This window comes from Leuresthes tenuis, unplaced genomic scaffold (genome assembly GCF_036924035.1).
Source record: "Leuresthes tenuis unplaced genomic scaffold, fLeuTen1.0.hap1 SCAF_13, whole genome shotgun sequence".
NCBI lineage: Eukaryota > Metazoa > Chordata > Actinopteri > Atheriniformes > Atherinopsidae > Leuresthes > Leuresthes tenuis.
In genome coordinates this window covers 4,424,314-4,436,450 of record NW_027325367.1, presented here as the reverse complement: position 1 = coordinate 4,436,450, position 12,137 = coordinate 4,424,314, and the positions used below count along the sequence as shown (strand labels likewise).

Below are 12,137 nucleotides of genomic sequence, written 5' to 3'. Positions count from 1 at the left end.
GGAGGAAGTGCTGTTATCTTCCCTTCCTTCTGGTCCCATCTTGACATCATTGCTGCTGCTGGTCTTACGCTGTTAGGCTGAAAATAAATTTTCCTTTTAACCTGAAGTCGGCAGCCGTCTCCACTCTTGGTATAATTCCTCACATAATTGCTGACCTCTACTCAGGCGCAAACTAAGAACTCAGATCATACAGAATTTCAAGATTTGTAGGAATAAGTAAGGAACTAGTATTTGGTTTAGTATTTAGTATTTGAATCTACGCTCACATTTGCCCCTGAACTGCTTCAACTCGTCACCTTTATAGCATCTTGCATATGCTTAGCAGTAATTCCTGAGGTTCTGCAAAACTCCTGCTCCAAATAAATGCAGATTTTCAAGGTAGCCATCATAAAGACACGTCCACGTGGTTAAAAAGTACGTATAATCCCTGGCTAAAGCTTCGATTTCTACACTTTACTGAGCATTTTGGTGTTTACATGCTGGTTTTCATCAAGTCTTTTTTCTCAGATCAGTTGATAAAGGCTATTTGTGTCTCGTTTTCAGTTTAAATCTGCTGTGCTTAGTAGGCAGGCCTAACCCTAACCCAGCTGCAATACACTGCGTTAGGAGGATGCAATAGTTGCTTCTACAGTGTGGTAATATTGGAAAACTCCCAGAAACTCACTCCCACGTACTTGGTCGTGTAAACTGATGAATATGAGACCAAAATGACAACATTAACTGCAACAATTATCATTTTTCAAGTTATGAAAGTTGGTGCTGCTGCAGGCTAATGCTAACCCTAACCCATAGTGGAAATACGAGAAAATGTATTCAAAACAATCCAAATTTAGCTATCGAACGTAATCTATGTTATTCGTTTGGTCCAGTTTGGACAATCAAGCTTTGAGACTGATGTTATCCAAGAACATTTTTCATAATCAATACGTTTATAAGTATAAAAACGGACTCAAAGTGAAAACAATGAAACATCACATGTGAAACTTTAAACTAAGGCTGCAGCTAATGATAAGTTCAACTGTGAATGCTTATTATTTACACTATCAACTATTCTGTCAAAATACCAGAAAGTACTCATCGATCAAAGTTTCTAACATATAGGATCTTAGAAAATCAAAAATGCATTTACTGCCCGGTTGCCTAATCTACACAGACCATTTTTTTCCCCTTTTGGTTAACTGGAAGTCTTGTATATATAATAAGCACACAGAAAAAACAGTGTGCACTGTGTTCTTCTATGTGATCCATGAAGGGGATGGTTGCCAAATAAATAGCACTGAAAGACAGAAGGTTACAGGAATTTCCTCTCTGAAGACCTAAAAGGCAGCATTTTATTTCTATAAGAACCCCGAAAAACAAGAGTAGATAAACAAAGTTTTAGGAACTTTCATTAAAAAAAAAAAACCCCAGAAGTCTTCACGAATCTTGTAGATGTTTAACCAGTGAGTTTCTATTGCTAATTTTGGAGGATGTCAAACTTTTGTTGCTATGGTTACCTGCAATTAAACATATTCTGTGCTCTGCTTTGACAAATGCTGACAGTAATTATGTTTCCAGTGTCCAGAAGCACAGTGAAACAGAAATGTTTGTCAAAGCTTCTGTAACTGAGAATAGTTACGTGAGCATTTGCTCTCCAAAAGAGAGAAAGTTAAGGATCAAGCCCTCTTTTTGAAGAAATGTGAGCCCTCAAATAAGTTTGGCAAAGGTTTCACACCTTAATCAGGTTGTTAGGGCTGTGACACGTCCACAATTATCATTAGGAGAGGCCCAACAATCAGCAGCTGCAGGACACTAAGAATGACCAACGTCCAGGGATAGAAGAGCCATAACCATCAGAGGATGGAAGAAAACAGCTGTTGGGATTGTGAGAAAGTCAAACCAAAAGCCTGTGTTTTAATGTGGACGGCCTTCAGGAAGAGCCATCAGGTTCTGGGGTGGTGCTGAAGCAACACCTGCACAAATACGACCTTCTGCATCCTCACCACAAAACCCAGTTTCAGAGCATCCAAAGGAGCCCACAGTGGGCTACAATAAGAGAGGAGAGCTGAAGCCTTTGCCAAAGCCCTCAAAGTCACTCAGCCTAAATATTACGAACAAAAAAGACCTGTGGACAGAACCAAAAGGAGCCCACTGTGAAAGAGTCTGAGGATCTCGCTGCAGCAAAGAACAAATGTGAACTAAAAGCTGCTGCAAAGAGTTTACAAGCTGCAATAATTGTCTTGCAAACTCTTGCCTCAGGCTCCTTTCTGCTGTTTTAAACTGTAAAATCTCAAAATAAAAGGAGGACTTGTTCTTAAAGAATTAAAGAAATGTGTCTTAGAGAGCTGTGGCGGACATTTTTCTCCGTCAGTCTGCAAGAATAAGTGTAAATGATGAACCCACAGACATGTTCACTAACTTCCAGAGCAGAAAACACAGGATGAAATATTCAAATACTTATCAGACCAGCGGGTTCAGATGATGTTAAGCGAAAAGGATTTAAAGGGAGGGGAAAGCTGCAGTCATCACCATGATTAATTAGGCAGGATGGGACCAAACTTGTTAAGATAGATCCGTGTTGTAGTTAATTAGATGAGAGAAAGTGGATCGTCTCGCACCAAAGCCCAAGAAATGCATCTTCAGGGTGTAAAGTAAAGCCAGAGGGAGCCGGGAATAAAAACGGCAGATCGTTAAAGTAATTTCCTACCTCTAAGATGGTTACAATAAGGCAGAAAGCAGAATGCTTGTCTACATGTTTAGCCTGTAAACCTTACTCTGGAGAAACATAAGCAAACAGGTTATATCATTTTTAATTAGATACTGGTGGAAAAAACCTAAATAAAACCTGAACTCAGCCTCTGTGAGGCATCAAGTATAAAGACACAACTGAAAGCTTTGTTTAACTCCAGATTAGTGACGTTAGGTACTGTAATGAAGCATTTTACGCCTGGATGTGAATATTGTGAATGGAGGATGACACACGGTGAGCTTTTTTCTTCCAGCAGGTGGCGCTGTGCTCCCAGCAGACTCAGACTAAAAGGAGGCTCGCTCTCTGCATGTTTCCTGATCATCTCCTGACTCTCACACACATCACAGTATGTTTCTGTAACTTTCCTTTATTGTGTTTTTCAGTCAATCTTTCACTAAGTGGGAGGTTTATGGATTTGGTTCGGTCTCTTTCTGCCATGCTTTCACACCTCCTGCTGCCCACCAGCAGGAAAACCTTTTAACTCTTTTCTTTCCCTATTTCAGCGTCTATGCTTTTCATTTAGCTCCTGACGTGTTTTCCTCCCTTTTCATCTACGCCCCCACTGAACAGCTGGCTTCACCCCTGCTGGATCTGACCCTCCCACAGTATCCTCACTGCAGGCCATCAAAATGATAAACCTCCTCCTTCATCTGCAGCAGCACATCCCTACTTTGCTTTTCAGACTCATTCATCATTTCTTTCTAACACCATCAACTCCTCTGGATACCAAAGTATTTTAGAGTCAAATGTGAGGCTAAAGCTGGGCTGAAACTGGCTCATCAACAGGACAATGATCCCAAACACAGCAGCAAATCCAAATGAGATGCTGTGGTGGGACCTTAAGAGAGCTGTGCAGAAACCAATGCTGCAAACCTCAATGAGCTGAAGCAACGTTGGAGAGAAGAGTGGCCAAGATTCCTCCACAACCATGAGAGAGACTGATAACGTCTCACAGGAAACCATTACTGCAGCTCACTGCTGCTGAAGCTGCTGGATCAGGGGTTCACTTAGTTTTTCACACACTGTGTTTTGGTTTAGCTTTTGTCCAATAAATAATGAGACAGCATAACATGTCATGTGTTGTTTATCTGAGGTTGGATTTAACCAGGCTAGAATTTTCCTTTTAACACTCTTATACATAAAAGAGGGTGTACTTTCTTTTTTGAATGATGCAGCAGCTTTGGGCTATGCAAGAAGTCCAAACTCTAACTGATGTGCGTTTAAAGATTTCAATCCAAAAGCTATCGGATGCAGCATTAAACAGCTGTTAATTCTTCCAGGTACTTCCAGGTTTCAAAGGAACTCAGAGGAGAAGCTATTTGTTCCAGTCAAACCGAACCACCTCACAAGAAGCTGTTGTTTGCAAAATTCAGTTGATGATATTACATCTCCTCTGCTGGAAAATCAATGTTTCTCTTCTGGTTCAGTTGCAGGAGGAATGACGCTGAACAGATGAGCAACAATGCTCAGATGAAGGCGGTCGAGTCTGCTGGTGTCTCCAGTGAAAAGCTGCCGTGAAAGAAAGGGACACTGACTTCCCCTTTCAGAGCACACAATTCTGGGGAGGATGGCATTCAACTTTTACTTTTGGGATGGAGGGTAGAACATTTCTCCATCAGTGCTCATCTTCAGAATGTAAGAAGAAGACGTTAATGGAGCTAAATACCAGGACTTCTGTAGCACTGTCCCTGATGGCAGCAGAAATAACACGAAAAGTGATGACGCAGTGATTTCATGGCATAACAATCAGCTTTCCCTCTACGTACCCTCATCTTTTGGGGAAAATTTCACCTTCTTTTCTCTGTAAAGACGCCACATTGACACAGCTCACGGGGACCAGATTGCTCATAATTATCCAGCATGTTGTGTTTAAGCTAAACCGACACGATGAAAGCAGCCCAGGTAGAGCTCACCGGTGCACCGGCGGCTGGCATTCTGCAGCCTGTTTGGAGAGCCGCTTCTGATACGCACCGCTGTGCTCGGCGCAGCTGTTTATAACGACAGCTGCTCCTTTTCATGCCTCGCATCACAGGGCCGACGTGACAATGCACTGAGCCTGTCTGGATGTGGCTGATCCGACAGGCAGGAATGTGTCTGGATATCATATTGCAGCTTGTTTTTCTCCAAATGACACCGTGACCCTGGACTTTAACGTGTAAAAGCTGCAGATATAAAGAGTAATGTCTGTATGAAACAGAGAGATTTGTTCATGAAAGTGTGGACGCCTCTTTTGTTCCCCAGAGAAACTCGTCCCATCATGAAAATGCCCCCCTCTGCTCTGCAGGTGCCTGAAGGCATCACACAGTGTACGTACAGTATCTGAAGGGCGGAGATCTTGTCTTTGAGCAGTTCCTGTGCTTTGTTGAAGTCTGACAGCATGTTCTGCGTCTCTCTGCTGTGGACGGCGCTCAGCTCGGCGAGCTCCCTCTCGTGCCTTTTCGTCAGCTCTTGCTCGTGAGCCCTGAGGAGACAGAAGAGTGTTCAGCTGTTTCTGCCATGAAATTAGCCATGAATCTGGTAAACCAGATAAAAACAAAGCCGTACTGGGATTTCATATTGAGAGCCCTCATTTAGGTAAATGTGGCTTTCAGCATAATAAAACAAAAAGGACTCCATAAAAAGATTAGTACCAGGCTATAATGGTGTGTAAACATGATCTACGGCTAACTTTAGTAGCAAATAAACCCAGCAGAATACACAGAATAACAATAAAACAGGAAGCCAAGGTCATGAAAGTGCAAGAACTGATGACAAGAAGGTGAACTAGAACAAGATGTAAGTCCAGAACACACAAACCCATAGAGCATGACATCTTCTCTTTCCTGGTTTCCTCCGGCCTGTGACCCGGAAATCTCTGCACAAAATGTCCTAAAACTCACCTGGAGGAGAGGAAGCTTGCAGGGGGGAGCGATATGTGAGGATGAACAAGTCTTTTTGGTATAAATGACACAGCTGGGTCACAGCTTGTGTTGTGCAGAAAGGTCTCTTTTTGTTTAATGCCCGTCTCCTCAGCTCATTTGAAACCCTCCGTTCCTTCACTCGACTCCTCTCCTTCCAACCAAAGAGGCCATAGAAGTGTTTATTTCAGTTTACAATGTGGGATTAAAAACTCCTCCTGCAGCCTCCTCCCTCTGTGAGATGGAGGAGTTAAGGAAGCTGGAGTCAGATGAATGAGACGAGCCTCTTATCTCTCCATTGCCTCATTAATTTGCATCACTGGTGGGAGGGGCAGAGATGTGAGGCGAGGAACCGAGGACGTAGAAACGTGGGGAGAAGGGTCATTGTTTGGCTTTTAGTTTCTGTTATCTTGTGTTTGAGGTTATTACTCGTCTTTTAGCGTCTTTGTTTCCCACGTTATGTTCACTTTAATCATCTGATTGTCATCACTGACTCGGTTTGGTCTCCGTTTTATTCTTTGTGTTTTAGTCTTCTTCATCTGTTTGTGTCCTGTTTAGTTTCTCTCTCCCTACTTTAATGTCATCATGTGTTTAACTCTGTTTATATTTGCATTCACCTGAGTTTGCTTCCCCTTCCTCTGTAAATAAGAAGTAATACGATGAACATTTACCATTGTATAAATGTATTAGGGCTGTCATAGTTCACCTTATCAATTGGCTTAATAAATAGGAGAAAAGTCCCTAAGAGTTCAGAGTTCTGAATCTGATGTGTCTAATGACTGCAGTTTTTCATTAATTTAACTCTCATTAGGCCCTGTTCTGTTTGTTGTTTGTTTTCTACTCCCTCTTCAGTTTTAAGACCACATCGTTGTGGCACTTTAAGTGCTGTGTTTTTTAAATAGACAAGTCAAGTGGGTCTACGATGCACTTTTTATTTTAAAGAACAAATAAAAGAAAAAAGAAATGTTTTCTTTGTGTTTATTTGATTCTAACTATATATATATATATATATATATATATATATATATATATATATAGAGAGAGAGAGATTAATCGTGAGTTAACTGTAAAAAAATGCGATTAATCACAATTAAACAAATTAATTGTATGACAGCCCTAATGTATATATAATTATTATAGAGTCAGAGTAACTGCTGCTGCCTTTATGCTGCTACAGTGACTGAATTTCCCCGCCGTGGGATTAATAAAGTCTCATCTTATCTCTTATTCCAGCCATCCTCTGTACATGTCCTGAGTTGTCTTGGTCCATCTGCACCCGTTTCTTGTTCTTCACTCAGCTGTTGTCACTCCACTCATCAACCCTCCCTGTATTTAAAGCACTTCTATCCTGCGCCTGTAGTTTAATTAGAGACCTTGTGGTTAAACATTAAGGTTGCCTCTCGCCATTTGGCTCCTCCTCCATCAACCACAGATCACAGCGTCGCTGAAGCTTGTTGAAAAATGTGAGAAAACAGCAACTTTTACAGCTTGTTGACTGGAATCTGTACAAAGGATAACGAACCGATGGCAGAAGCCAATGTTTGTCTGGTGTTACATTAACTTTGTAGCCTGCAGCTGCAGGTTCAGCACACATCCAACAGGTGGCAGCCTATTTCCATGGAGAGCATTTTTTTTTGGGCAGTTTAACGGGTCCAAAAGGCTTTTTAAAACTGTTACTTTTCACTCTAAAGATTTTTTCTCATGTGAAAGCTTATCATAAAGGTTGGTTTGTATGAAAGATAGTGTGACAAAGGGATCAAATACTTACTGTTTTATTATTTCACTGTTTTTAAATGGGTATCTGCTACTGGCTAACGATCATCGGTGGCCCACAACTTAACAATCGACGCCTTCCTACTTATGTGGGTCGTTGTATTTGTATCGCTGATGTTGCAGCACATTTTTCATTCAATCTAAAAATATTTCTGTAATTTACTCTGTATTATCACTCAGTTTTGAGAGCCCCGCACACATTACAGTACTTCAGATTAATTCTATGGTAGCTACAGTTAAAACTAAGCACACGTCTAATTACTAATGTTACGTTATACTTTAAAAAAAAAAGAGTACCATGACTCAGAAATAACAGATTTAGCGCTCCATGAAGGATAATAAAAGGATTTTAACAGTATTTACGATGGAGACAGAATAACAGCAACACATAATGGAAAAAATGCCAAATTAAGAGCAAATGTAGCATGAATTAAGTGCTAAATATGACAGCTTGATGCAAAACAGAGGCACAAAAATGTACAATCATTACTGAGGGTTTTGCAGTGGTGGGAAATGAGCCAGAGTCGAACTTGAATGCTGCAAAGTGGCAAAAGAAGATGATAATAAAAAGACGAGGAGAATAAAGAGGCTGAAAGTGAGATGATTGGAGGGTGGCTTGGATGTCTGCCTCTCATTCTGACTGGGCCAACTCTCCCTGAGGGGCGCACATCTTATCTCTCTCTGCTTCCTCTTCATTTATTTATCTGTCTATTTTTATCCCCATGACCAGAATTCAGACGGGGAGTTACGTAAGAGAAGAAATGTGCAGCGCTCGGGCCTGCATCACAAAGGCGAGCGGCGCAAATTACCCGGAAATAACAGAGCGACATGAGAGCGGCCATGAGACAAGCAGACAAACCCTCAAAAGCACAGAAAATAACAGGGTGATTGATTGTAATGAATAGCTGGACAACATCAGCTGTAAAGAACGTCTTAAAACATTCAGATCATGCTGTGGGGAACAGCATGATTACACAGAAGAAGCTGATTTGCTTTTAGCCTGAAAAAACCTTCACATCTCCTAATCAATGGGCTCCTGACTCCAGCTGGGAGATTTCCCTCATTCCCGCTTTTCTTGCCCTCTTTTGTCTCGGTGTAATTTCATCAGGACTCGAGCAAAGTGGGACTTCAGAAACTACCGTCATCTGATATTTGATCAGTCAAGTTCAGTGTGGCAAACATCTGCTGATGACTGGAATCTGTGTCGGTTCTGGAAGAAGGTGAAGAAGAAGGTGAGGAAGAAGGTGAGGAAGAAGGTGCTCCTCAAAGCCGAGAAGGGTTCTTAGCTGCTAAGTTTCCACGACGCCACGTCATAAAAACAACCGTTTCAACCTCCTTAAAAGGATGTGTGACGGAGTGACCCCGTCCCTCATTTCCCAGGACCGGACCTGTAGTCTGCAGGCTATTAGGGGTGCACACCTACTAGTCTGTGGGTTTGGGGTTGGATCAGTATGGAGACTGGGACATCACTGGCACTGATGGGTGCTAATCTAAAATCTGTTATGTTGGTGGTTGTGTATGAGTATTTCTGTGTATCGGGGGAATCCATGTCGGCTGCAGGTGATAAGGAGCACCTGTTACCCGGAGGTTGATGATGATGGGGGAGGAGTTTAATTAAGAGAGGGAGCCCTTTAAATGGAGAAAAGACGGGTGGAGAAGAGAGCGATAAATGGCTGGGAATGATGTAAAAGCTGGAGCTGATGTGGGCTTGATTGCTAAAAAAGATATGTACAGACTGTAGTAATTTGGGGACTGAACACACATGTGGGGAGCAAAGGGGGCACAATAAATAGCTCCACCAAGAAACCAGCAAGGAAAAGTTATTCCGGTCACCGGGAGGTGGAGTGGCGGACAGCAAACACCTGGGCCCGTGAGGAAGAGGGCGATCGCCATTCGCTCCTCATAACAGGATGCTTCCACGTATCCTCAGTGTTCTCCAAGCACCCACAATCCTTTGCACACACAGGAGATGTGTCAGATTTTCAGCTGTTGTGTGTGTTCAGGTGTAACTGATGGTTATCAGTTGTCAGGACTTTCCCGTGATGAGTCTTTCCAAACCAAAGAAGGATGGATCGTACCAAGGCGGCATCCTTTACAACCTTTCATCCTTTTGTCAGTTCATGGAATTTATCTGACGTGTGGGTAAACAAATGTAAGGTGTTCATTACAGTCAGCTTTGAGATGCTTCCAGTTTCCTTTTATTTCGGTCTTAACTAAATAAAATGCACAGTTAAATTTGTGTTTTACTATGCAAATGAATGCCGATCTAACTTAATAATGCCTGTCAGTGTATCTAAACTCAACATTTCAGAAACGTATGACACCAAAAGTAAATATCTTCATTCAAGTACTCTTCTTGGGGTTTCTGAGATGAGTTCTGATAAATTAGTCCTGCATCTTTCAGTGCAAACAGCTCAGGCAGCGGATAATAAATGAATGACCCAGCGGTCATTTACAGAACATATTCCTCACTTTCCTCCTGATTGGTCTGAAAAACCTGCAGCTGCTGCACATTCATGCCATGATGCATGAGTCGTGTGGCAGAGAGAGAGAGAGAAAGGTGTGAACTGAATGAGACCCGATAAGAAGAATCTTTGACTTTAAGGAAGTCTAATCAGATCGTTTAGTTGGCCATATGTCGGTTGGCCCTTCGCTACTTTCTCCTGCTTCAGGCTTTTATGTTGCTCAGCTAATGGTCCAACATCTCCAGCCCCACACGTTCAATCACAGACATCATAGCTGTGCCGGTCTTATCTCACCCCGGAGTGAAAAAGCAGATATGATTCCTTTCTCTGAAAACTCACAGACGAAGACCTCACACGGCCCAAACTGTTCCAGGCACATCCTATCTGAATAAGAAACAGGGCACACAACGGCCATCGCTCTGCATTCAGGAGGAAGATCGGTTGCTAGGTTACAGGAAAGATAAACGGCATTGTGAAGGCACTGTCATTTGCTCTGGATTTGCTCTGTGTGTCAGAAGACCGTCAATATTTCAGATTCACACTGAAACTAAAGCTTTTGTATCATCATTTATGTAAATTTGGCTTTTAAAAGGCCACAAAAACATCTCTACAATAATTGAATTGTGACGTTCTGAGTGTGGACTCGTACCGGATCTGCTGATTGGCCTCACTGCGGATCTTGAGCACCTCTTTGCCTTTGAGCTCCAGTTCTTTCGTCAGAGTGCTGATGTTCTCGTTCAGCGTGTGGATCTGGTGGTCCAGCTGAGCGATGTGGCTCTTCCTCCTGGACACCTCCTCCTGCAGCTCAGACATCCGGCCCAGAAGTTCACGCTCCTGTGGGAGAGAGAGGGCTTGAATTTAACCAGAGTTCCAGCTGATTTAAGGAGATCCTGTTGGGATTTTTTTTTATTTGTAACAAGGTCACCATGAGGTGTTCACACTGTAATTAATCAGTCTTTTATTATATTGCCCACATGTGGATCACATTCTAGAGACAAGTGGAGCTTCTTAAATGTCCTTTTTAAATATGCAGAGGAAAGTAATCTTTTTATATCCTTATATGTGAGTATTTAGGTTCTTCTCCACAACTCTTCATCTTCTGTCCTTCACACATCTCCAGATAAGTTGCTGTAAATCATTAAATCCTAAATAACTTACATGAGATGTTCTCATCAGTAACTTCTCAGTCTGTGACTTGAGTTGTTAAAGCAGGTAAATCGGAAGGTTTCCTTTTAATTAGCTTTACTCTGCTGGCTCATGTCATGCATTTTGTGCTTATTACCAGTAACACACACATACAGTTCAGTGAGTATATGATTCTTCAGCCACATTTAAACCACTAACAAATAAAATGTGTAACACAGCTCTCCTTGTTACAGTGTGGGGAAAAAAAGCTGCATCCCAGCATTCAGATGGATGCCAGTTTCCACTGTTGTGGAAAGGTATTTTCCCAACAGAGCTCTTTGCTCTCAGGCTGCAGGTTTCCTTGTGGTTCCCAGAGTTTCTAAAAGCAGAATGGGAGGCAGAGCCTTCAGTTATCAGGCCCCTCTCTGTGGAACCAGTTTGGCTTCAGGAAGCAGACACCCTGCCTTTAAGATCAGGCTGAAACTTTCCTTTCTGATAAAGCTTATAGTTAGGGATGGCTCAGGTGACCCTGAAACATCCCATAGCTCTGCTGCTATAGGCCCAGACTGCTGGGGGAGCTCCCACGATGCACCTCTCCTCCCTCTGCTCTCTTTACTCTACATATAACATCATTGCTGTCATTAACTTGTGTTTCTCTCTCTCAGCAGGCATCTCTGGCCTGCTGTTACGGTGCTTGTTGTCCCCTCTTTCCTGTCCTCTCAGCCCCCAGCTGGTGGAGGCAGATGGCCGCCCTCCCTGGTTCTGGTTCTGATGGAGGTTTCTTCCTGTTAAAAGAAAGTTTTTTCTTCCCACAGTCGCCTCCTGCACTCTCAGGAGGGGGGACTGGATCGAAGAGAAGTTTCTGTGCTAGGCTGCTTTCTTTTAATTGGCTTTGCATGAATTGAACTAATTCGGAATTTGATTCATTTGATTTGATTGGATCATGACTTTAAAGCGCCTGAGAAGACTTTGTAAATTAAACTAAATTGAACTTAAGTGAATGGCACTCCTCTACAGGAGCAGCAGGACAGCAGAGGACCCTGCAAAAACCGTTCAGGAATGTCTCAAAGTACGCAAAACAAACAGTCTGAGGTGTTCATTCGACCACCAAACTCCCCACATGCCAATCTGATGGAACCTGTGGGAGGT

The 12,137-nt window shown here is 42.5% G+C and overlaps 1 protein-coding gene across 2 annotated transcripts in view; it reads right to left on the bottom strand.

Annotated features, from left to right (window-relative positions):
- fam184ab (family with sequence similarity 184 member Ab) overlaps window positions 1-12,137 on the bottom strand; it is a 123,262-nt gene that overhangs the window by 12,134 nt on the left and 98,991 nt on the right. For both annotated transcript variants that reach the window (XM_072362661.1, XM_072362662.1), the window contains exons 17-18: window positions 10,513-10,697; window positions 5,043-5,189 (exon numbers count right to left, since the gene is read on the bottom strand). In XM_072362661.1, coding sequence (XP_072218762.1) covers window positions 5,043-5,189; window positions 10,513-10,697 — 332 coding nt within the window. The remainder of the gene's footprint in view (window positions 1-5,042; window positions 5,190-10,512; window positions 10,698-12,137) is intronic.